Source organism: Lepidochelys kempii, chromosome 4 (genome assembly GCF_965140265.1).
Source record: "Lepidochelys kempii isolate rLepKem1 chromosome 4, rLepKem1.hap2, whole genome shotgun sequence".
In the NCBI taxonomy this organism is placed as follows: domain Eukaryota; kingdom Metazoa; phylum Chordata; order Testudines; family Cheloniidae; genus Lepidochelys; species Lepidochelys kempii.
This window is the reverse complement of record NC_133259.1, coordinates 96,510,344-96,537,498: the sequence shown is the minus strand read 5'-3', so window position 1 is coordinate 96,537,498 and position 27,155 is coordinate 96,510,344. Positions and strand designations below refer to the sequence as shown.

Below are 27,155 nucleotides of genomic sequence, written 5' to 3'. Positions count from 1 at the left end.
TCTTGTTCTACACCAGAGAGCCAACTAGTAGCTAGGCCTTGAGGTGAAGTCCCCAGAGGTTAGGGTGGGTGATGGACTCCAACTCCTGAATAAGGATATCCACTGTCAGGGCAAGGCAGAAAGGAGGTTATCAAGACATGGGCACCAGCTCTGGGAACAGTGCCTATCTCAGCCATTACAGTGTTATGAGGATGGCTACCTATATCTCCCGTTTCAATTTGTTTAGGACTTTAGGCAGTGAAGACATCCAGGGATCAGCATGTAGCAATACATGAGGCCAAAGGAAGACTAGGGCCTTACCAGTTGAGTTGTAGCCGTACTCTTCCTCTTGAAAAGAATTGTTTGCACTTTGTATTGTATGGTGTTGCAATGAAATCTATCTCCAGATTACCCAAAGGCAGACATATTCTTCAGAATTCCTCATTGTTCAGCTCCTGTAGGTAGAAATGTCTGCTGAGCGAGTCTGCCATTGTGTTCCAAAGTCCTTGAAATAAACCGCCGAGACCTGTATGGGGCGTGATATGTACCAGTTCTACAGTGTTGAAGATAAGGACTAGGATCTTGCTCCTCCTTGTTGATTGATATAATATATTGCTGTTCTGCTGTCAGGCATTATTCTGATTGGGTGGCCTCTGATGTGGGGTAGAAAGTGCTGATAAGCAGTGTAGTGAGGCGGTGTGGTTCCCTGCCGCCCTGGAGAGGGATGAGCCCCTCCGGATGCCAAAGTGGGCGGAGCCAGTGGAGCCTGCACCTGCCCCCCAGAGGTCAGGGCGCAGGATAGGAAGTACAAAAGCCCCAGAGCTCACTAGAGCCCCAGCCGCCAGAGAAGCCAGATCCCTGTGGCCTAGCTCCCAGTTGGGAGACTCCTGCAACTAGTGACCGACCCGAGGACTGGCCAGACCAGCCGAGGCCTGATGCCGACCAGACCCTGGAGAAGCTGTTAAGCCTGCCCGTGGCAAGTTACTCAGAGGAGCTGCCAAGCCTACCGCTCGCCGGGTACCCTGAGGAGCCCATGGTGCTTGATTCCTTGGAGAACACCGTCCTGCCGCAGGTACCTCTAGAGGGGGAGATAGGAAGTAGCCCAGGGGCAGCCAACCCTAGTCTAGCTGCAGCACACCCAGAGCCCCTGTCAGTGTGTTGAGGCCAGGATCCCCACTGACAAAGCAGCAGACCTTCTGCTGCTGCTAGGGCCCCGGGCTGGGACACAGTGGAGTGGGTGGGCCTGAGTCCCCACTGCCACCCAGCGTGGCCCTTTGGAGCCAGGACTGGGGCTTATTGAACTTAACTGTTTGCTCAGCTCCTGCCTGAGGGCCTGAGCCACAGACTTTGTACAGCCCACCCTGACACAGGGCCTGGGCCTTTCGAACTTGCTTGCTTGCTTGGCCCCTGCTGGAAGGCATGAGCCATGGACTCTTTGCCACCCGCCCTAGCCCAGGGCCTCGGCTTATTGCTTAATGGTTTGCTCCGTCCCAGGCCAAGGACCAGAGCATGGAGCTCGCTACTGCCTGCAAATCGGGTGTGCATAGCCCTTGTTTTGCCTCTACCACTGCTGTGGTGAGAGACCCAGGGGCCAGATTAGTTCCCTGACAGAACCAGAAGGACGTAGGCGAGGCGGTGTGGTTCCCTGCCACCCCGGAGAGTGACGAGCTCTGGCCGAACCCTTCTACAAGCAGAAAGAACCACTCTCAGCTCTAGTATGTTGATGTGGAGGATCACCTCCTGAGGGGTCCATTTGCCTTGCGGTGACTTGGAAGTCACTGTAGAGTATGGCCCTTTCTTAGCATACTTGAGCTTCTTTTGGGGAAGTTCAGCCAATCAGATGGGCTGGTAGAGGACTGGGTGAGACCATTGCACTGACTGATCTACTGTATTTTCTCTTTGATGTAAGTGCATAGATGCAAAGAGTGTAGTGTCGCCCAGGAATCTTAAAGTGAATGAAGGTATCAGTCTGTAGCAACACTGAACAATTTGGGTCCCTCAAAAGGGAGGTCCCAAACAGTTTTATGCCTCCCCAGGAGGCCAGAAGACTGTAGCCAAAAAGCTTGGCACATTACCACTGCAACAGCCATGAAACATGCAGCTGTACACGCTGCATCAAGTGAGGCCTGGAGAGATGCTTTGGCAATTGTCCGGCCATCTCTTATGAGAGCTTGAAACTGTTCCCTCCGGTCCTGTAGCAGATGAGAAAAAAAATGAGAACTTCAAATTGTTTGCAAAATAATATTTTGCCATCACGGCAATTGGTTACTATAAATTACAAGGATGCCGAGTAGCACCTCTTGCATCTCAGGTGGTCTAGCTATTTCAGCTCCATGTCTGATGGCACTGAATGGGACCAATGTTGTCTGTTTTGCTCATTGACAGCTTTAACCACTGGAATTTAGGTGTTGGGTAGCAGAAAAAATACTCCAAGCAGAATAAAGTATTTTTTTCATCAGTCTGTTTATACATAGGTAGTATAGTGGTTGAGGACTGATACAGGCTGATACCATACAGGCTGGGGCCAGTAGTGCATCATTGACAGGCAAGGCAATTTTGCCCGAGGTGATATATGGAGGATGTCCAACAAGGCATGTTGGGTTCCTGTATCAACTCTAACAGAATTTGCAAGGTCTCTGCTATCTGTTTTGTAAGGTCTTGAAATTGTCAGTGTACGATGGTGGAGGAAGCATAACACCTGCATCTGGCAAGGAGGAGGATTTGCGGTAAGGTGGTGTTTCTTCTTCCTCTGCTTGCTCTTGTTCCTCTGCAAGTTACCGCTGTGAAGCTGGGTCGATTGTGGCTATTGCTTTTGACACATCCTCTTAAGAGATGGAATCCTGTATAGCAGGTCGCCACAAGGGGTCCATGGGCTCCAATAAACCCGCTGAGATGGAAAGAGGAAGGGGGCAGTACCACAGGGTTGTCCTTGCCAGATTTGCTGGGTGTGTGTCCTGCAGGGGCTTCCTCAGAGTGCACTGCAAGGGAAGGAGGCTGGAATAGTAAAGTAAGGGAGCCTTGTATGGACATCTCAATCAGATGAGGTGTCACTCCCATATCCATCCAAGAGGCAAGCAGCGCAGTACCAGTGGTTGAGTGGGTACTGGAGGTCAAGTCTTGGTTAAATGGTATCAGAGGATATGTTGGTACCCTCAGTGGATTTGTGAGGAACCAGTGACAGTGTTGGTACCAGACAGTATATCAATTCTGGAAGGTAAGTCTGTACTGGTGGGGAGTATCTCTCAGTAACCCGGAGAAATGGTGACTCAGGTTTTTCAAGTATCTGAAGATCCTTATAGCAAGGACGACTAGATGGTACCAGGGATTCCGAACACTGACCCTCAGGAGTTAGTATGTTGAGTGGTACTGGAGACTGTACTGGAAATGCGATATATGTGCCCATCTCCGCTGGCAGAGGAAGGTGGTACTGATGACTATTTCAGTTTAACTTAAAGTCCTTTTGCTTCGGAGGCACTGGGTCTGGTGCTGGCTTTGGTGCCTCCGTAGGTTAACAGTCAGCTTCTTGATACGGGGTGTAGTTTCCCTAGCCGGTACCAGGGTCTCTGTACTGAAAGAGATGGGGACCTTAGCAATAACCTGTGTAGGGATGTGATGTCTCCTGAGATCCAGACCAAAAGGGTGTCTTTCCCCTTCTCTTATCCTGTTCCAGGGAATGGGATCTCTTCTTTATTGATGGTCTGGGAAGTTCTAAGGGGTCAGCAGCAGTGACAGTCCCCAAGGGTTCTATGAGTAACCAAATCTGATGCAGGGGCGGGGGAGGAGGGAGTGACTCAGACCCCAGAGATCTCAGAGAATGTTCCACATCAACAGGAGTTTTAGCCTGTCCTCCCTCAGATTTTTAGATCTACTTTTAAACCCTGTTTAAACATTTGGATCTTACATTTGGAGGGGATAGGAAGCTTGGGGTCTTGGGTGTAACTTATAACTCGAGGCCAGAGAAAAATCAAAGGCCCAAATCACCCAAATGGAAGAAGGGAATAAAGAAGAGGGAATTCAGATACCTATTGCAAAGGAATAAAAAAATATTGAGCAAGACAGATAGCTAGCTAACAGATAATGTGATGCACCATCTTTAGCCACAGTTGACTGAGAAGGAAGTGGACTGGCAGTGAGTCTGCCACCCTCTTTCCCCACCCCCCTCATACCAGAGCACAGGAATATCCAGGGCACAAGCACAGATCTGTGGACACGGGTGACAAAAATCTCTGATCAAGAGTACATGGGTTCATGTGCATAGAAGTGTAGAATTGGAAGGAACTTCAATAGTCATCTAGTCCAGTCCTCTGCACTGAAGGCAGGACTAAGTAATAACTAGACCATTCCTGACATGTGCTTGTCTGACCTGTTCTTAAATACCTCCAATGACAGAGATTCCACAACCTCAGATTCCACAACCTCACATGGCAATATGTTCCAGTGCTTAACTACCCTGAGAGTTAGGAAGTTTTTCCTGATGTCCAACCTAAACCTCCCTGACTGCAATATAAGCCCATTGGTTCTTGTCCTGAGGTGGAGCAGCCAAAGGAATACGATTCGAAAAGAAACTTTCTGTTCTTGCCTTACACACCTTGGCACCAGCTTATTTCTCTAGTCTTACTTCAGCTATACACCATGTACCCCTCATTCCACTTAAGCTGCATGACTAATTTCCCCATTAGTGTCTATCTCCCTGGGATTCCTTCCAGATGGCTCCCATATGTGTTTGTCTGCCATGCTACCACACTCTTCTTCAAGTCCTTCCTCAACACTTTCTTCTTCCGAAAGACCTTTCCCTCCTTAGTCCCCTTCTCAGATGAATGTTAACACCTGACAACTAAAAACCTTTGTTATTAAGAAATAAACCAAAAGCATAACTGTACAGGTGCATGCTAAAATTCTCTGTTCAGTCACAGTGTTATTGTCACCTACCATTCCCCATCTTGTGTTAGATAATGTTAACAGACATTGTACAATCTAAATAGTAGTTAATTATATAACAATATATTGTCAATATACAGCATGTTGGTTAATATTGTTAATTCTGTATTAAGAAATGTACCTACATGTGTAAAGACAATGTACTTGTAAAGTCTTATTGTAAATGACCCAAAATATGAATAAATAAAATATCTGTTCCCCTGCCCCCAAACCAGATGAATACAGTAAACTTTTCAGTGAAGGGTATGAGACAGGTTCTTACCTGCCTTACAAAGTGCCTACAACTCTGTTAGTGCTATATAAATAACTAATGTATTACAAAATATTGTACGCCATAATGTTTTATAATAGCTGAAGTTGGAAAAAGTTGGTAAATATTGCTATCTTACTAAACACAATGCAAAATCCTTCCTCTCAAAATTGTTTTTCAGGTCTAAACCTCTGAAATTCAAAAGACTCCTTCAAAAATGAAACATATGAGTTTAATGAGGAACAAAATTCTACATTACATCATCATAACTCATGAATGCTAAATGTAGAGCCAATTTGTATAACTTACAGATCTTCTAACACACCATCCAAGAAAATTCAGCAGCAACCTTTTGAGTGTAGAATTAGGTTTGTGCTTATAAAGTAGTATTGATATTCAAAATTCCTTTTTCTTAAGCCTTTCCCTCCCCCCTTTAAAGGCATTTTTTTTGAGGTTTAAGATCTTTAGGGGTGCTTGGCTCCCTAATGCAAGGAGGAAACCAGAATGTGCCTCCTCTACTCAGTTCCTCTCTTCTGCTTTACTCCCCTCTGGCCATGCTTAGAGGGGAAATTTTGCTTTTTCTGCTCTCTGGATAATTTCTTAAATATGAAGTAAATGTGAGCTTCCCTCTGTGGTGAGGAAGCTAAGGTCTGAAACAGACAGGCCACATCTAGAAAAGAGATTAGGTAATGGTGTTTTTGTATTACTCTTTTTCTTAATAAAACCAAATTCCAGGATGTGGTGACTTTTTGACAGTTTACAAGTGGGTAATTTGTTGAAGCTCTTTGGGGACTCCATTACCATACAGTGAAAGAAAACTAATCTACATTGCTGTAGAATACCTTGAGAAGTTCAAGTCCTGCACGAATAGCAGTATCAGGACTTACACCTTCCTCTTCATCATCAGCTGTCCCCTCTATTGATTTATTCATCAGCTTTACTAGTGCGCTAAAATAAGAAATGTAAAATAAAGATATATTATTAAACTTGATGATCTGCATTAACAGTGACACCATAGATTATTATAACAAAGAATTTTCACGTTAGCTTCATTTAGTTTTGGCAATGAACTACATTGGTCAGTTTTAAAATACTTTCACTTTCTGGTTCTCATGGACTAGTAAAAAGATGTTATGCTTATAGATTCCTGACATTGCAGGGGAATATTTAATTTAAAAGCCATTTCAGTTAAATCAAAGTAATATTAGAACACATATATAGTAGTTTGGTAAATGAGCCCACCTCCCCCCAACACACCTTTTCCCCAAAGCCTTTATTTTGGTGACAAACTGAGCTGGCAGTATAAGGTAAGTCACAAAAGGAACCCCAAAATTCTCCTCCTCAAACCCACAAAGATAAAGTAGTTGATTCAATTATTAGATAGCATTTTGTGTCCAGTGTTAGCTATATGGAAGCTATATATGCCTGTTATCCTCAAATAATGCCTCCAAATAGTCAAGTTACCAATACCATCTTTTATATTCATGTTTCTACACTTTGCACCACTAAGCCTTAAAAAAAATAGCAGAAATTAAGTCAAGTTTTCTAGACTGATGGAAATGAAGACAACTATATAAACAATATTTTAAAAATGCAGATAGATACTTCTGTACCAGATGTAAATTAATATGAAAGATAATCCTGGTATTAACATCCACTTTAAAGTCAGTAATGGGTCAATATGATCTCCCAGCCTACCTAATGGCTTCTGAGTCAATGTGCACTGGGGCAATTCTTTCCAAAAGAAATTTGACCATCTCCAGGAAAGGATTTGTTGGCTGCTTTGGATTTGCAAGCTTCCGGGCTATCTCCCGCTACAAAAAGAAAAAAAGTGTTATATTACAAGCAAAAATCATTACTAATTTTAATTATTTCTTAAGTGTTATACATTTTGCATTTGTAGAAATAATGCTGAACAAAAGTCAGTTCTTCACAAACTAGCTTCACAGTCCATATAATCACTGAAAAGGATGGGCTGTGGCTACCATAGACTTTTAATGAGAGTGATGTGAGTTAGGCATCTATGCACTTTCGTAACGACACGTAGATTCCTATCTGCACCCATAGGTGTCTAAATACCTTTATAAATCTGACCCAGTATCTTTTAAGCAAATAACCAATGGCTTAAGCACTTCATCCAACTACTTAAGAAAAACAGTTACTTACTGTGGCATTCTGTACCTCAAAGAAACACACTGGAACCCCATATTCACCCCTGTCATACAATTATGATATATTTCATGCAAAGTCTGCCAGATAAGATATCATACGAAAAGTCACAATCTTCTGAAACCCATCGTGTCAAAATACGTATATCCTTTGTGTATATGAAATTAGGAGATTATGTTTTATGATTGTTACTGAAATATATTGTAAGTTTGAGAGTCTTCCAGTGCTAGTTCTCCAGCGACAACAAAGGAGGTGATACATTCCCAGGAGGGCATTAAACAACCCTGAATCAGCAGGGGGAGTTGTAAGCAAGGGATTTACAATGCTGTAAGAGAGCTTCACAAGCCTTACACAATGGGACATTGCTCAACTCCGTATAGGGTGACCAGATGTATGGATTTTATTGGGGCAGTCCAAAATTCAGGGCTTTTTATTATATAGGTGCCTATTACCTCCCGATTTTTCACACTTACTATCTGGACACCCTAATTCCCTAAAGCCCACCAGGACATGTTGGGGCTTATGTTTCCAGGCACATGAACTGAGGATATAAAATAGGGGACAGTAGCATGATGCTTTTGCCCTTCTCCTCCCCTACATAAGATGGGACGCTGGGAAGACAAAGACTTGGACTGAGAAGACTGGTCCCAAGCACAAAGGGGAAGCCTGTGTACTGAGAACTGTAACCTACCTGCAATATCCAGTGGGATGAGGAAAACTGCTTGATCCAAATACTGCCTAATCTAATAAGGTTTAAGATTTAGAGAGTGTGCTTACCTTTTATTGTCCTTGGTAACTATCTCTGACCTTTTGTGCCTACTACTTATAATCACTTAAAATCTATCTTTCTGTAGTTAATAACTCTGTTTTCTAGTTTACCGAAAACAGTGTGTTTTGCTTGAAGTGCTTTGGAAATCTCAGCTCAGTTTACAAAGGCTAGTGTGCATCGTCTCCACATTGAGGGAGGGGCAGACTGGGCAATAAACTTACACTGGTCAGGCTTCTGTCCAGGGCAAGATGGTATATTCTGGAGGTGCAAAGCTGGGAGCTTGGGAGATTCACTGGTGCCTTTCTCTGAGATTCATGAGTGGCTCCGGGAGCATTCATGTAAGTTAGCTGGGTGTGGGACTCCACATGCTGTTGTGCTAAGTGATAACAGTGCCTGGAGGGGTTTCCTGATTGTCACAAGCAAAGCATTGTGAGAGACAGCCCAGGCTGGAGAGTTAAGGGAGCACAGACAGATGGAAGTACAAGAAAACAGTGCATATATCCACACGGCAATTTAACACCAGAAGCTGTCCCATATTAGCTGACTTGGGCTCATGGAGCTCAGGCTGCATGGCTGTAAAATTGCGGTATAGATGTTTGGACTCAGGGACCCTCCTCCATCATTGTGTCCCAGAGCTCAGGCTTCAGCCTGAGCCCAATAGTCTACACTGCAATTTTACAGCCCCAAGAACCCATACAAGCTGACCTAGGCCAGCTGCAGCTGTTTAATTGCAGTGTAGACATACCCAATGAGACAGTATTGCTCAGTATGACAAGCAGTGGTCTCAGCATACCCGTAGCCTAACTGCTGTAAACTTTTTTGTAAGCGTCACAGCAAAGAAGAATTTTAAGGAGGAATCTGAAGGAAGATAATGAGTTAGTTTTGCAGATGCTGATGGAGAATTCCTGTAAAGTGTAAGGGGCAGCATGGGAGAAAAAACAAACGTGCTTGTTTGAACATTTAATTAGTGGGACATGTAGGCTGGCATCTTGGGCCAACTGGAAGAGGAAGTTGACATCTTGACAGCGAATGAGAAGATAGATAGGGTGAGCACAGGCCATGAAAGGCACTAAAAGTGACGACGAACAGCTCACATTTGATGTGATAGAGACGAGGAGCCAGTAGAGGGACACGAGGATCCCACTTTGGAGGGGGTTCTTTAACTGGTGGGGTAAGTACTGAGTAACCTCTTTAAAAATCTGGATATAGTGGGGTCAGAGAAAACTTAACAGGATTGCATGTGGGGAGAAGAGTGGCATGTTGAAATTGATGTAAGGTGGATTTCAATGGAACTGAACAAAATATAATCAAGGATTTTAGGCATAGGGGCCTCCAATGGGTCAAGATTGTGAATTTAAGAATTCTATCCAACTCTCTCTCCAACGCTCTTGCACCAGCATCAACTTCCTGCACATCATAATCAGCTTTAACAATGGAACCTTACAGACCACTATAGACAAGAAGCCCATGGATCACCACACTTTCCTTCGCAGATCCAGTAACCATCCCAAATACAGCAAGAAATCTGTTATCTACAACCACACACTCATATATCACATAATATGCTCTTAGGAGAAAGTTTGGGATACAGATCTTAGCACACTCAAAACTGCCTTCTCCAAACAACGACACTCCATCAGAGAAATAAATAGCATCATGAAATGAGCCACACAAATACCTCGAGACAACTTGCTTCAATAGAGAAAAAATGAACTCTCCGGCCACATATCCCTGTAGTAAGAAGAGAGCTTAAGTCAAAAGCCCTTGTATCAGAGGCTTGGTATGAGGCCTGAGGCTGGAAGGAAAGTGATCAAAACTTTGCTGATATAAAAGCACAGTCATGTCATGAGCAAGAGGCAGGCCCTGCTCACCGAATTGGCAAACATAGGGCTGATAACACAAAACCATACATTCCTAAGAGATATGAGGCACAAAGCATTCATGCAAGCTTTCAAGGTTCCTTCCCCACTCTGAACTCTAGGGTACAGATGTGGGGACCTGCATGAAAACTCCCTAAGCTTATTTTTACCAGCTTAGGTTAAAACTTCCCCAAGGTACAAACTATTTTACCTTTTGCCCTTGGGACTTTATTGCTGCCACCACCAAGCGTCTAACAAATATATAACAGGGAAAGAGCCCGGTTGGAAACATCTTTCCCCACAAAATCCTCCCAAACCCTACACCCCCTTTCCTGGGGAAGGCTTGATAAAAATCCTCACCAATTTGCATTGTGAACACAGACCCAAACCCTTGGATCTTAAGAACAATGAAAAAGCAATCAGGTTCTTAGAAGAATTTTAATTGAAGAAAAAGAATAAAAGAATCACCTCTGTAAAATCAGGATGGTAAATACCTTACAGGGTAATCAGATTCAAAACATAGAGAATCCCTCTAGGCAAAACCTTAAGTTACAAAAAGACACAAAAACAGGAATATACATTCCATTCAGCACAGCTTATTTTATCAGCCATTTAAACAAAACAGAATCTAACGCATATCTAGCTAGATTACTTACTAAGTTCTAAAACTCCATTCCTTTTCTGTTCCCGGCAAAAGCATCACACAGAGAGAACCTTTGTTTCTCCCCCCCTCCAGCTTTGAAAGTATCTTGTCTCCTCATTGGTCATTTTGGTCAGGTGCCAGCGAGGTTATCCTAGCTTCTTAACCCTTTACAGGTGAAAGGGTTTTTCCTCTGGCCAGGAGGGATTTAAAGGTGTTTACCCTTCCTTTTACATTTATGACACAAGCACATTCCAGAAGGGTGGTACCATAGCACCTCGATAGCAGCACATTCCCCAAAGGTAACAGAAACATGCTGACCCTCTTAAGGATAAGGTCAGGGTGACAACATGATGAAGAGAGATGTTTTGATTGAAACTACAGGTACAAGCCAGTGGGTGGCACCCTAATATATCAGAGGGTGGCACCCTGATATGTCAAGGGTGATATGTAACTTGTTTGTATTGGTGTATAAAGATGTCTCTCAGAGGGAGAGTCTTTGTCCAGCCGAGGGGGCAGTGGAAAGTCCTGCCACTGAGTGAGCTGCGTCCATTGTCACGGGCATATATGGCTAGTGTAACCGTAGTCATTGATCTGGGGAGCTGGGACTGTGCTTTGCTGACAATAAACCTGACCAAGTGCCTTCGCACCTTAACAGATTTTTGTGGTCATTGCGCAGTTCACTTGAGACCTACTGTGCCAGCTATCTGCGCAGAGCTGGGACAGCACACGGGGAAAACACACACGCAGCCAAACATCTGATGACACTGCCTAGTTGTCACCTAGCACCCTTCACTGGAACCCAGATGGGGTATAGTTAAACAATTACAACCCATACTCGATGGGGACCACATCCTGAAAGAAATTTTTCCCAAACCCCCACTTCTGGCCTTCAAACAACCTCCCAAACTTGCCAAGCTCATCATCAAAAGCAAGCTCCCCACAGCAGGATACACCAACTCGAAGTGGCACCAGACCCTGCCAGAACAACAGATGTAAAACCTGTAGACATATCTCCATTGCTATGATGATCAACACCCCACCCCCTTCAAGATCCAAGGGCCTTACATATACCTATCACAATGTGATTTCCCTTATTCAGTGCACTAAATACCCCAATAACAACTACATAGGTAAAACAACACTACGTACGCTCTCAAATGAACTCATACAGAACAACAATACAAGACAAAAGCACATTATCATCTGTGGGCTAATACTTTTCACAAAACCATCACTCCATATCTGACCTCAGTCCTCCTCCTCCAAGATAATCTGCACAACACCTTCAAAAGACAAGCCTGGGAGCTTAAATTGAGAACTATAATAGACACTAAAAATCATGGTCTTAATAGAGACCAATCTGTAACCCACTAAAACCCGGCCTACTTTGTCCTGTGGCTGCAGAGATTCTAATGGGCCACATTACCTTGAATGAATTCTTGGAATATGTATAAACTACTTATGCTGAACATCCGTTTCACCTTGTATTTAGCTATGATGCTCTGTGTACTTTTCCCAGACCTGAAGAAGAGCTCTGTGTTGCTCAACAGCTTTGTCTCCAACACCAACAGAACACTGTCCAATGAAAGATACTGCCACACCCACCTTGTCTCTTTAATATCCTGGGACCAACATGGCTATAGCAACACTGCAAACAAATTTTAAAAGGGCAAATAGGATGACCGGGGTGATTACAGACCTGTCAGCCTAACTTTGATCCCAGGCAAAATAAACAGAACATATGTTATAGAACTCTATTAATGAAGAATTAAAGGTGAGTAATATAATTCATGCCAATCAACATGAGTTTAGTCAAATTAATTTTATTTTTTTATGACATGGTTAAAATTTGGTGGACAAATGTAACAGTACTAATTACTTAGACTTCTGTATGGCATTTGACTGCATGATATTTTGATTAGAAACCAGAACCATACAAAAATCAACATGATAAACATTAAATGACTTATTAAAAAATGATGTAGCTAAATTATAGGGCTCAAAATGTAACTAAACAGGACATCATCATCATCAAGCGGATACGCTTCAGTGGGGTCCCACAAGGCTTGGTTCTTGGCCCTATCTATGCTAGTCAACATTTTAATCAATGACTTGGAAGAAAACATAAAATACTGATAAATTTTGAAGATGGCACAAAGATTGGAGGAGTGGTAAATAATGAGGATGAGAGGTCACTGATACAGTGATCTGGATCGCTTGGTGCAAGCGAACAATATCCATTTTAATATGGCTAAATGTATATGCATACAGCTAAGGAGGAGGATACAGGCCATGCTTACAGGATGGGGGGAGGGGGGTTGCTCCATCCTGGAAAGCAGTGAATCTGAAAAAGGCTTGAGCATCATGGTGGGTAGTCAGCTGAACATGTGCTCCCAATGCAACATTTGTGGTCAGAAGGGATACTCTGATCTTTGGATGTATAAAAAGGGAAATATCTAGTAGGAACGGAGAGGTTACATTACCTCTGTATTTGGCACTGGTACACCCACTACTGTAATACAGCATCCAGTTCTGGTGTCTACAGTTCAAGAAGGAAGTTGATAAATTGTAGAGGGTTCAGAGAACAGCTGTGAGAATGATTAAAGGTTTAGACAACATGCCTTATAATGAGACATTTAAGGAGCTCACTCTATTTAGCTTATCAAAGAGAAGTACCTAAATGGATAACAGAAATTTTATAATAAAGGTCTCCTCTTTATTCTGGCAGATAAAGGTATAACAAAATCCAGTGGCTGGAAGTTGAAGCCTAGGAAGTCTGCTCAATTGCTGATGGCTCCTGGGAGAGCTGTTGGGGTTATCTCATGGTGTCAACTTGTCCATAACTTGATTACCTTCTGGCACAGGTGTAATGAGCAGGCATCTCCTGGCTTGTTTACATAGTACATCGCAGATGTGTCATCCATGAGAATATGCATGATGGGATTCTTTAAAACAGGAAGGAATGTTATGCAAGCTAATCTGATCACTCATAATTCTAGATCATTTATGCGTAGAGTCATGTCCTTTTGAGACCACATTCCTTTTATCTGGAGGTGGTCTAGTTGTGCACCCCAATCCCTGTTCCTGATGCATCTGTGATTAGTGTCTTTTGTAGGAAGAAATGTAGAGAAGGGCTTATGAACATTCTTGGGATCTGACCACTAGCTCAGAATGTGAGCTGGAACCACGATATGCATGTTCATTTGATGTCTCCTGTGATGATACATCGACCTTAGCCAGCCTTGTAAAGGACGTAGGTGAAGCCTGGCAAGTGGTATCATGTATGTGCATACTGATAAGTGGCTTAGAAGTCTGAAGCGAGTTTTTACTGTGTGTGTGTAATGGGGTACTTGGCCCCTTAGATGAAACAGGAGCCAGTTCTGCTGTTCCAGTCCAGGTGCACCCTAGTTTGGTGTCACGAATTTGGTGTAACCCTGGGAGTTATAAATGCAAGACAGATCAAAGGCAAGGGACAGTTTAGAACCCAAGGTTGAGAGACAGTTCAGAAAAAGAGCAGAGCTGGGTTAAGAGCTTCAAGAAGGGATGATCGAAGTTCTGAAGTGAATATTCCCGATTTGAAGAGAGAAACCCCTCTCCTGATCTGTGTAAATGAAGGGGAGAAGGGGTGTCCCAAGGAGGGGGCAAATGAATAGAATCCTTCAATGGTGATGCTGGATTTTTGAGGTGGCACAAGTAATGTGCGGTCTGGGATGTGTACCAGTGCTCAGTGTAGTGCCATCAGGGCCAAGACTGGTGCCAAAGACATAGCAACTAATGCTAGTACCAACACCAATCCTGGTGCTTGTCAGCAGCTAACAGTGTTAGATGTAGGCACTCAATCTCTTTGTTACCAAGCCGGAAGCTGTGCCAGTGTCATTTGCCCCATCATAGGAATGGGCTCAGTGCTCTGTTCCTGGGATGAGAGTGAAGGTTTAAGCCTCTCTTTACGGAAAGAGATATGAGTATGAAGAACAATGTTTATCTTGGTGTTCTGATATCCCTTGTCTTGGTGAGGAGCAGCATCAGTTTTCAGTGCTGGCGTTGTAGCCAGTACCGAGATAGTTTTTGCTGGTCTCAAATCCTTGCCTAACAGTGCTACAGTTCCTTTGCTGGTACTGCCCTTAGGTGTTGTATGCTGGCTAACAGGGTCACTGGCTGATTGGAACTCAGAAGCTACTAGTTCCATTTTGGAGACTGATGCCCATTCTCTAGGGTCTGAAGTTCCTCTCACTGACTGCTCAAGAAGGTAAAACTTCTGCTAAGGGTCCCTGGATTTACTTGTTCTTGTAGAAAAAGTACAGGAAACCAAGCAGCAGTCCAGCACATGGCTCTCACCTTTATGAAGCTTTTATGATAGTCTGTCAGAGGAATGAGTTTGTTAGATGATGGACAGAGTTTGAAGCCTAAGGGCTTCAAATACACCATTTTAGATTAAGAGAGTGGCACAGAATGCTACAGACAATTTAAGAAATTAAGTTTTTTTAAAATGTTATTAAAAAATTAAAGGAAAGGGGAAATTTGTTAGGAAATTAAACTGAACTGCCTAATTAGAGGAGGAAAATGCAAAAAGAAAAATTTAACTGATGGCTATAAGAAGGAACTGAGGGTTGGTTGTAGCCATTCTGCTTTTTATGCTCTCAGGTAGGGGAAGGGCACAAGGACATGCCTGGTGCATGGGAGGCCCAACAAACAATGCTATTCAAAGAGTCTGATCTTGCACACAAGCTGAATGAGCACCTGGAGTGAGATCCACACAGACACATACTCTCCTGATGGACTACTACCACAGCCGAGTCCAGTGGAGACACTTAAGTTTGATTCCCTTCTTGCAACAAGAGATAGGGGACAGAGAATAGGATGTTCTTTTGAGGGCCCTACGCTCTGGAACTTGATCCTCACCTTGTCTGAAATAGCCTGAATTTGTTGATCTTCATATTTCACTGTAAAGTCTGACGCTTTATTGGGTGGGTGGGGGGGAAATGGTGATTTTATGAGGGAATTGTTTTTTTGGTTGAGTAGGATTTTTTTTTATTTTTTTTTGCTGCAGTGGTATGGTGCTACTGGATGGTATATTAACTTTTCGGGGCTGCTAGGTGATATTTCTGTGACTAAATTTAAATTACTGTTAGGATTGTAAGTTTAATTACTGTCAGGGAGCCTAGAGCTTGTGAGCATATAGGCATTATCTTATACTTTAAATCAAAATAAATGAAATATACACTTGAAACAGAATTGGCCAAAGTGTGGTCCACAGTTTTACAATGTAGTTTAAAAGTTCCCCCACCTTTAATATATATGTATGGCATACAGATACTACAGGTCTCAACACGTGACTGTTCTGAGCAATGGCATTTCTATATTGAAAATAAACAGCTGCAGTTTGCTGCATTTTTTTTAAAAATATCAGCATAGGCCATCTGGCTCTAGACAAGTTGCCAACTTGGCCCTCAGGTGGACAAAATTTGGTGAGTCAAAAGTTAAATATGGAAAACTTCCACCTGATCTATTTCTTGGCCCTATGAACCTCGCTCCTTAAAATTATAGAAGGACGGTATCCAAGCTTCCTAAAAGTGTAAAAAAAAATTGCTACTTCAGAGCAGATGTCAAAGGAACCAGAGGGACTGAGGAAGCTTTCCTCTCTTGATACTCTGTCGTCCTTTATAACAACTAAGCCTTCAGACTGTCTGCAAGTATGCTGGGACTGATGTGCATACTGAAAGTTTTTCTGTGAATGCTGGTACTGCCACTGACAGCAAAAAAAAAAAAAAAAAAAGGCCCGCCTTTTAAATAACAGTTGAGAGAAACTGTTTATACAGGGCATCACCTGTCTTTCTACTGAACAAATCAGGACCGCTGAGAGACAAATCCAACACTGCAAACCTCTCACAAGAGTTCGAGGCACATGTTCTTGACTACAAATGCCTGTGCTAAAAACTAATGGCCAAACCAGCAGACCCAAGAAATAGCATCTGACATCTAATTTATACTCTGACAATTATTTTACATGAAATGACGACAAAGAGTAGACACATTTACAAAAACACAATTGAAGAATACACATACAGTCTTCAAAGGAATGTTCTTGGAAGCAAAAAATATCTATAAGGTAGGTAATGTTTTATGTCATTCATAAAACGCTTCAGTAGAGTTGGAAGACAAAGTACAGGCGCTCTATGTTCAATAAGATTTGAAAAAATTTCACAAAATGACTATTACAGAGATCATGTTTTGACTGCCATCACCCAAAAAAGAAACAACATTAAGTGAATAAATGTACTCTTAGTAACTGAGTTGTTAATTCTAAATTGTATCTGAGAGCTCTCTATGCAGATTAGCTAAAAAGACATTTTATGCAATACGAAATTAAAGTGGTCACATAAAACTACATCAAGTTACTTTGAGAGGCCATCACCTCTCAATGGCTAGTTAAGCCCACATATGTTACATATAAAGTTCATTTGTTCCATATCCTTACCACACAGACATCTGCCTGTTTACATGAACATGTAGGGCTGATTAACAACTCGAGCTGAGATCGAAGTTTCTCATCATCCCCAAGAACCTGATTGAATTTCTTCACAAAATCTTGTGCTTTTCCAGGATCTGGAAGGTTTTCTATATTAATAAAATTGAAACATAAGATAAACCTACAACTTATAACTCAGCACAATTTAGCTATTTCAATATTTGTAATCATGCAATCTTCAGATACACTGTAATAACTATTTACAGAGCAAATTAACACACTCACTTGCTATGGTCATCAGCTTTCCAAACATGGCACTACTATTTGCTTCCGACTGGGGAGGAGGAAAAAAAGCATCAGTGATATTCCCTAATATGCTATATTACACACTTCATTTGATCTGTCACTACTTTTGTTGCAGCCCTCTCCATTTTAATTTTTTGGAACAACAGACAAAAAATAAAGTACAATGGTATTAACAACAAGTGTTACACTAAAAAAACCTGCAAAACTAATATGTAGTATACATTCTGCCTTTTGTAATAAGACAGAACTGCAACAAGCCACTGAAACATGATAAACCAAACATGAATTTTCATCTACAGTTTCAGGATACAGCCTATACGGAGAATTCAAGCAACATCCTATTTTACTAAACTATCATTTGAACTCTGCTTTAACACGAACAAATTATCATCATTATTTTGATGTTACAGCATTTTCCATTTAAGAATCTTAAAACACTACAGTGAATTAAGCGAAAGTGAGAAACGGACAATAAAATGTTACATATGACTTTTTGACTCTTTTAGAAGTTGTTAGTTGGAAACAGAAACTCATGATAAATCCTGTAACTGTGAAAGTGATTTTTAAAATATCTGTTTATTTCTACTTAATGAAAGATCAACATTTTGTGAATGTAAACCAAAACAGCAAAATAATCACATTAAGCAAAAAAATTATCTCTATGTAAATTAGCTCTAATGATAAAGCAATACGTTTTTAAAAACCATACAGTGGGCTGCTTATGCAAGTCCAGTAATTCCCGTACATGACTCCTAAGCATATTCTGGCACTTCCACATCTCATTCAGTGCTCTGTAAAGGGGAGGGAAAAAGAATGACAATCATATTCGTTCAAATGCTGTAAGAATGTGCTAGTTTTATGGAGCTAGTAAAGCATATGCTATTATTATTAGCTGAGTTTATATTTTTCACATGTACAACATTTGTAACACACTAGAAAGGTGTTCTATCAAATGTTACACTAACTGGGGTTACAAGTTTCAAGCATAGTGGACAAGATTTTGTCTCATATATAACAATGTAATCCAGAACATCTCCATTGATTTCAGTGGAGCTGCTCAAGATTTATACTGGTGAAATTGAAACCAGAACCTGGTCCATTATCTTTGTCAGAGCTTTCAACTTCCATGAAGCCTTAAAAAAAACATCACACACCTAGGAAACTTCCCAACCCCAAAAACAAACATAACCTCCCCTCAAAAACTAAAACAGAATGAAAATTGAAAAGAATTTCTCGTATAAGAAACAAAGAGAATATTTTAGTTAAAAAATATTAAGATCTCTAAAGTAGAAAATTTGAAGCTAAGGTTCCTAAGCCCAACCCTAGCTCTGTCCCTCTACCTGAATTAATCCTTTAACCAATGTCCTCCCAAACATTCTTCCCTTCTAGGACAAATCAGTCACTCTATAATACAAAACTTGTCTACAAAAGACAAACGCACATGAGACTCAATCCTCCACTATACCATCCTCATACTAATATACCAATATTATACCATTTTGTATCAGTTAAGACATACAAGCCAGAGACAACACCATCTCCCTACTGTCCATCCATCTATAACCAATCTGCTATGGACAAGATATTACAGATGCCCCATTCTCTCACACACAAAAAATGGAAATAATATTCTCACGGGCCACAAATTTATTTGCATTCTGTTCAATTTACACATTGAACAGACAGAAGTCTCATAATACTAACTGCCAATACCAAAAACCTTATAATTCTTTTAAAAGCCATATTGTAGCCCTAAAATTGTTACTAAATTGACATTTTGAATTTTGTTCAACTATATCTTTCTTGCACATTACTTTCAATCTTGCAACCAGGTAACCAATCTTATTCAAAATAACTGACATCAGGGTTTGTTATTCTTGATGTAAAAATCATTGAAAACATTAAAATTGGATCAAAATACCTCCTAACATCAGGGCATCCTGTTTTTATTGTAGTTATCCATCTGGAATCAGCATTTAAAAATATGTGTACTTGAAATACTTTGAAACTATAATTGCAAACAATATTGAGAATTCATTATTTATTATTGTTTTGTTCATCTTGTGATAGCACAGTGGGGGATCTGGATGATAGATGCTGTACAAACACTATGGAGGACCCGCACAGGGACTAGGGACCGAATGGCTAGGCAGCAGTTCTGCAGAAAAGGACCTAGGGGTGACAGTGGACGAGAAGCTGGATATGAGTCAGCAGTGTGCCCTTGTTGCCAAGAAGGCCAATGGCATTTTGGGATGTATAAGTAGGGGCATAGCGAGCAGATCGAGGGACGTGATCGTTCCCCTCTATTCGACATTGGTGAGGCCTCATCTGGAGTACTGTGTCCAGTTTTGGGCCCCACACTTCAAGAAGGATGTGGATAAATTGGAGAGAGTCCAGCGAAGGGCAACAAAAATGATTAGGGGACTGGAACACATGAGTTATGAGGAGAGGCTGAGGGAGCTGGGATTGTTTAGCCTGCAGAAGAGAAGAATGAGGGGGGATTTGATAGCTGCTTTCAACTACCTGAAAGGGGGTTCCAAAGAGGATGGCTCTAGACTGTTCTCAATGGTAGCAGATGACAGAACGAGGAGTAATGGTCTCAAGTTGCAGTGGGGGAGGTTTAGATTGGATATTAGGAAAAACTTTTTCACTAAGAGGGTGGTGAAACACTGGAATGCGTTACCTAGGGAGGTGGTAGAATCTCCTTCCTTAGAGGTTTTTAAGGTCAGGCTTGACAAAGCCCTGGCTGGGATGATTTAACTGGGAATTGGTCCTGCTTTGAGCAGGGGGTTGGACTAGATGACCTTCTGGGGTCCCTTCCAACCCTGATATTCTATGATTCTATGATTCTAAGTGAAACTACACAGAGAAGTTTCCAATCTAAGAAACAATTACATAAATAAAAATCAGTTTAGTTCATTTCACCAGCTATTAATGTCTAAATCCAGAGGAGTTAGAGTTCTCAAATTACTTGACTAACAAGAACATCAAGTCTTGTCATTACCAGTACTTTGACTATGAGATAGCAAAAAAGACTGATAATTTTCTATCAAAAGGCATGTGCTGGAAAATACTCAAAAGAAAGATATATTTTAAAAGTATCTAAGCAGCCTACTTTTCTACCTCTACTCACTTGACAGCATTTGGATCCAAGCTAGCATATAAATAGTACAAGCATTTCATTCTCTCTTCTGTTTCCAAATTGTGTGGGACAAGATACTGAGCAAAGATTTTCTCTACCAATAACCTGCAGAAAAGAGAAAAAGTTTAAATAACTTTTTAATACCGTATATTTCCAAAGTCATCCATAATGTCAGATTAATTGTAAAACAGAGATCCTGACCTCTTGAGGTCCCTTGTAACCCTACATTTCTATGATTTTATGCTATACCGGCACCGGAACCTTCTCCTAATGGGTAGAAGAAGATAATAACTATCTGCTTTCCACAGGTTTCCTTCCTGCTGCTATTGGAAAGGTGTGAAAGAAATGCCCAGATGAACTCTCCCCCATTCCTTCAGATGCCAAGAAAAATGGGCCTTAATCACCCATGATATTCTCCTCTCTCCCTCTAGATTCTTTGAATAACTAGTCTCAGGATCTCTTCTTGTCGCTATTCTCATTTAAAGGGGAACAGGAAGAGTATGCACACCCATAGAGTAAAAAACACAAAAGGAGAATACAATAAGAAGCTGAAGAAAAGGTAGAATTAGCAAAATGTCTCAAAAGGTAAGGATAGTATTAGAGAAACAGAAACAATGTATTTAAAACTGCTCATATTTATGATAAAAAAAACTAAGGACAAACAACACTGAAAAAGATGGAGGTAAACATACATCAAGATATACTTAAGAAAAAAGAGTGAAGGGAAAACGAAGTGGGCAAAGTTAAATTCCTCAACTTCTTTTATAGAAACTTTGATTAAAGAACTTCACAATAAAGTAGTTGCAGTTTATATGATTATATGTAAATAAAATACAAAAACAGACTGTACAACAGATCAGCTTTAATCACACAGTGATATAATTGCATACCAAAAAATACATTAAAAGAACATTTTTAGGGTTGCAAAGTCAAGCTCTAAAATGTTAGGCAGTGACAAAATTAAGGCTGTGTAACCTTCGTTCTGCGTGTGTGTGATGATACAAACATGATCACATACTATTTCCCTGCCCCCTCTCCAGTTTTATTCAGTGCACAGGATGGATAGTGCTCAAGGACTGAGACGGCTGTTCAATAACTCTTTTTATCCCCATCATTCAGTGTGGCCCTGAGGGTTTTCACAGAAGAGGAACAGAGTCACAGAGGAAATAACCAAAATTTGCAAAAGACTACACTAATCTGAGACACATAGGGCCTGATTTTCAGAGGACATAGCATTTTAATAGTACTCTGTAAGCTCAAAGCACTGTACACGCATTAAGTTAACCCCTGCAACACTACATTTGAGGGTTGTGGGTAAGTATTCTTACGTTCATTTACAGATGGGGAAACTGAAACAAGACAGACAAAATCATTTACCATACCACAGAGCAAGTCAGCTAGAATTGGAACTCAGTGCTTTTGAGCCCCAACAGTGGTTCATCCCACCAAATCACACTGCCATACTATTGGAGAGAATGAGCATTCCCAGCTCTCATTGACTTCAGCTGCAGTTGTGAGCATCAAGCACCTCTACAAATCAAGCCCCAATTTTTTTCAAGTTGGGCACCCAGAAAATAAGTAGCATACAACTAGTGGGCACCTGGGAAAATGCTGGTCTAAATGATTTGCCCAGAATCACAAAAGGAATCTATGGCAGGAACAGAAACCTAATCTCCTCAGTGGCATTCAACCGCCTTAACTATGACAAAATACTGTGACAGACTGATAATATCCTGTATTATCCTGAATAAACCTTATGGAATTAAGATAAACTTTACTGAATGAAGTTTAATGAATTAGGGTTAACACCTTTGGAGCTCATTGTATTGCAAATGCAAATGTTTATGTACTATTGTGAGAGTGTATGGAATTTAGCAGAAAAACAAGATTAATGAAATCAGTGGAAAGAATTAGGAAGTTCAAAGGTCTTTCTGGATCAATACATATAAAGTGGATTTCTTTCAGAAACACAATGAGGTGAGGGGAATGCAAATTCTCTCCCTCCAAAGCCAACCTTCTGAAGATATACAAAGGGTCTCTCTCCCTAGGGTGTACTACCTACCTGCTTCTGGAAACTCCAGTTCAAAACCCCCTGGGCTGTATAAAAAGGGAACTGAATATGTTATGAGGGTGCTTGTTCTAAGATGAAGCCACAAGGATGCCCGTAGGATGAGTTACTAAAATACTGCACTTGCTAGAGCCCCTAGGATGAACTCTGGTAAGCTTATTAGCATAGGTTCTTTTATGGTTTTTAATATGTTTTCTCTGTTATTCTTTACCTTAAAAATAAAGTAGACTTGCTTAGAAAGAACTGTATAGTAACTTATATCTGTAGCAATTACACTGTTATCTGTCTCTGAAGAGAAGACAAGAAGGTATCTTTGGGCAACCTGTCTGCATTGGGAACAACAAGTGAAGGCATGGGCACTGTCCAACCTGAGAATACCCTGATCAATAGGCAGAGATGCATTTTTCCACCCAAGAGAGGGAACTGCTGTGGAACTGAAAGCCAAGAGTGGGTACCCTTGCTGAATCACTGACAAGAAAATACAGGTGCAGTTGCCATAACATGACACATACTTTCTCTTCTTTCAGTCCTCTGCCTTATTCATTCCACAATTCTAATTTTTGTAACAAGTGAGGCAAGGGTTCTACAGACAACCACCTCATTCACTAGGCTAACACTGATTTATTCCCTGCACGCTACCCATCTTGTGCACTGAAGGAGGCAACGGGTCCTATTAAAAAAAAAAAAAGTACCTCATGTAATTAAAGACTGTATTATTATGCATGCCTATGAAAGCAGAATTAAGGTTGCACAGGGAATGATGGATTTTAGCAGTCAGCCTTAGCAACCTTAGCAAAAAAAAAACACTCCACAATAAACAAAAACTGAGTACAGGAGAAGCAAAAGTAGAGTCTTTTTCTAAGAAGCAGTCAGTCAGTTTAAGAAAGAAAAAGCTAGCCAGCGTCTCAGATCTAGCTCCAAGTCTACAATTTGGGGCTAGATACAAAAAAACCTGAACATCCTAAACAGCTTAGTGCAAATAACACCATGCCTTTAATCGGGGGTGGGGCGGGAGTGTTGAATTAATTCTGAATCTATATGAAACACTTGCAGCACTAATGTTTAAAATGTGCCATGAGGACATCATTAGCATCTTCTAACAAATTCCTCAGGATAAGTCTATACTTTTGTTCTTCAGAATATTTCTTATAGCTATACAATTAAATTTATGAAGGCTTAAATTGACTCACTTGTCATCAATGCTATTCTGATAATATATGTGCAAAAGTTTATCCTTTATCCAGCTCACTTTCTCTGCAGCATCTTTGCCAGCCTCAGCATGAAGACAATACTTCTTGTATAGCTGGGCAAGTCCCATCATAGCTTCTTTTCTTACTCGCCACTTAAGAGAAAAATATGTTTATTAAATATCTATCACAAACACACACAATATATACTAAATGCAATGAAGTGAGAAAGACAAAGTTAACAGACAGATGCAGTAAACACTCTGAACTTTAATTCATGGAAGCAACCAGAACAGAACAGAACAATGATTCATTTAGTTAGGTATTACTGTCTCCTACATAATGATCTACATTGGAAGCTTCAGAAGATCCAACTTTTCCTCTCTCTCCACCCCAAAGAAGTTCATGAAGCTGCAATTCTGATATGTGTACTTTTGGAGAGAATTTCTTCCACATCTCAGCTAGTCCTGAAGTATGAGAATTCATAGTGCTTGTGACAGACTGACAATGTCCTGAATTTATTTTATTGAATTACATTAAACCTTACTGAACTAAGGTTCATACTTTGGTGGTATATGATATTTAAAATGCAAATGTTTTTGTGAGATTGTGAAATTGTATAGAAATTCTTTAACAGAAAGAAAAGATTAATGCAATCTCCAGAAGGTATCATGAAGTTCAAAGGTCTTTTTGGAAAAATAGGTGTGATGAGGATTTCCTAGTAAGTACCTTGGGTTGAGAGGGATGCAAATTATCCCCTCAGAAGGCAACCTTTGAATATATGTCCTATGAGAGAGAGAGAGACTCATTGTGTACTAATTACCTGCATCTGGAAACTCCAGATCAAAGACCCTGAAAGGGCAAACTGAACAGGTTATGAGTATGATTGTCTTAGCTCAAGCTGTGATAAACTGATAACCCCAAGGACTTTCCAGGGTTGGGGTTAAAGGACTTATCTTTCCAGAATCCATGTTAGGGCCGGGGTTAATTCTAGTAAGCCTATTACCATACATTTATACTGTTTTGTTGTTCTTAATGTTTTTTCTTTAATACTTTTTACCTTAAGGATAAAGTAGGTCTGCTTAGAAAGAACTGTGCAGTAGTTATAACTGTTGATAATCACTCTCTGGAGAGAAAGAAAGCAGGTGTCCTTCGGGCAACCTATCTATGCTGGGAAATACAGAGTACTGTGCAGTCTGGGAATACCCCAGTCAGAAGGGAGAGACACAGAGGTCTTCACGCAGGAAAGGCAATGGCCGAGGGGAAATATTGGTGCAGTTCCCCTGAACTGTGACAGTGCTCATAATTTTTTAATCCTATCTAGTGTAATTGCATTCATGTAGTGTGTCTAATCTCATTCCAATTTTACTAAACTATTTGCCTCCATACTGTCCACTCATTTTATAAAGCTCTTATGCCTCCCTCTCAGTATTATTCATTAGTGGCAATGCTCAAAGGCCCCAATTATGCTAGTGGTCCTACCCCAAAGAGGTTACATTTTTCTTGTAAAAAATGAATTCTGATTTCAATCCATCGTTGTATGGAAGTGTCTCAAATCCTATTTTGCTCAAACCACTTTCTATTTCTACCAACTCCTTTTTCAGCTGGAATAACAAAATTAATCCATTATTTATTCCAAGGACCTTTGTTGAGTTGATGAGAGAACTTTCATCTTGCCAAATCATTGCAAACTAAAGTCCCCCATTCTAAAATTGACAGTGCATGGACAATTTGCTATATCCACAGAGAACCCCACTGAAGTTAATGGAGCTCTCTACATGAACAGAGAAGTCTGCTGATACACCATCAATTGAATAGTCAGGAGCTATTCCATATAAAGAGGGAAAAATCAGATCCATGTTTTGCCATATATTTCTTAAATCACAAAGCAATTCACAATCAGTAACATTGGATGTAGGTAAAAGGCAAAAAGAAAAGGAGTACTTGTGGCACCTTAGAGACTACCCAATTTATTTGAGCATGAGCTTTCGTGAGCTATAGCATCCGATGAAGTGAGCTGTAGCTCACGAAAGCTCATGCTCAAATAAATTGGTTAGTCTCTAAGGTGCCACAAGTACTCCTTTTCTTTTTGCGAATACAGACTAACACGGCTGTTACTCTGAAACCGGTAAAAGGCAAGACACTATGAATTTTCCACTAGGTGGCATGACATATCATGCAGATTTTAGAACAGAAAACTTTCAAGTACACATAAAATCAATTATGTAAGTTATAAAATATTTACATCTTTGTGGGTATTTGCCTACTTACCTACCAACTAAAACAAACTAAGAAGAAAAAGTATTACAAAAATATTTATTTTTCAAAAAGTAGTAAAATACTGTTTTCCACATTTAGATGTAGATGTTCACATCTTGAGCTATGTGTTCATTAGATATCATACAGGAGACAGGAAAGACTGAGTTGTCATTGGGAAGAAAGAAGGAAGGTGAAGGAGAAGGATTAGGAGGAAAGGTTTTGGAAAAATTCAGCTTTGGACAGGTTATGCTTAAGATGGCAGTAGAACGTCCATCAAAAGGAGGTATCAGAAGCAGCTTGAAATGTGAAATTGGTAGGCTGGGGAATCACTGGCACAAAGGTAGTAGTTGAAATCATGGGAACAGAGTGGGACAGTAACAGAGAGAACAAGGGAGGGCAGAATCCTGAGAGAATGCGATCAGATGAAGGAGAAATTCAGATATCACAGTGATGGGTGTAGAAAAGAATCTATAGCGAAAAGGGAAGGTAAGAAGCTATTATATGAAAAACTGAAAGATCAGTCAGTAGGGTACTGATCACAGTCAAATAAGCCAAGAGAGAAGAGAAACAAAAGTTGGAGAATGAGATCATCAGCGTCAAAGGCAGCAGAATGATAAAGAAGGATAAGGATAGAAAAGCGCTCTTTTGATTTAGCTCAAAAGAGATTTTAAATACCTTGGTCAAAACCTTCCTGGGATACCTGGTACAATTAATCTCTTCTGTACCTGGGTGAGACAACAGTTTCCTGAGGTTCCAAAGAACCCTTTATTTGTCAGAAAGGTCCTTCTTCAGTTTTCTATTAAATCCAGGATAGAAAAATCACCAGCTTCCCCCTTTTTCCTCAATTCAAGGGGTCTCTAAAACAGGAGCCAGGAAGGTTGTCAGATCCCCAAATGCTTTTGAATCCTCCTTCAGTGGAGGAGGAAAAGTTAAAACGGGAGATACTCAGGGAAGTGGTTAAAGAGAGAAGGGAGCTTGGAGTCTGTTCCTTTGATTTCTCATCCCAAAGCTACTCACTAAAGTAGACTGACACAAGAGTCTCTTTCTGAGGAAGGGAAAAGTCCCTAGCTGGTCTAGGATGTTTGGGCAAATGGGAACTTGAGCCAACTTTCAAAGGCTG

General features: G+C 40.9%; 1 protein-coding gene across 6 annotated transcripts in view; it reads right to left on the bottom strand.

Moving 5' to 3' along the window:
• The window catches only part of PDS5A (PDS5 cohesin associated factor A), a 165,325-nt gene that overhangs the window by 37,333 nt on the left and 100,837 nt on the right, over positions 1-27,155 (bottom strand). For 5 of the 6 annotated variants that reach the window (XM_073342241.1, XM_073342245.1, XM_073342242.1 and 2 more), the window contains exons 12-18: positions 23,780-23,931; positions 20,513-20,626; positions 18,089-18,170; positions 17,359-17,407; positions 17,083-17,222; positions 6,866-6,981; positions 6,010-6,115 (exon numbers count right to left, since the gene is read on the bottom strand). In XM_073342241.1, the coding sequence (XP_073198342.1) occupies positions 6,010-6,115; positions 6,866-6,981; positions 17,083-17,222; positions 17,359-17,407; positions 18,089-18,170; positions 20,513-20,626; positions 23,780-23,931 (759 nt within the window). Of the gene's footprint in view, positions 1-6,009; positions 6,116-6,865; positions 6,982-12,885; positions 13,196-17,082; positions 17,223-17,358; positions 17,408-18,088; positions 18,171-20,512; positions 20,627-23,779; positions 23,932-27,155 lie in introns of those variants that run through there. The other variant, XM_073342246.1, reaches the window with a different exon arrangement.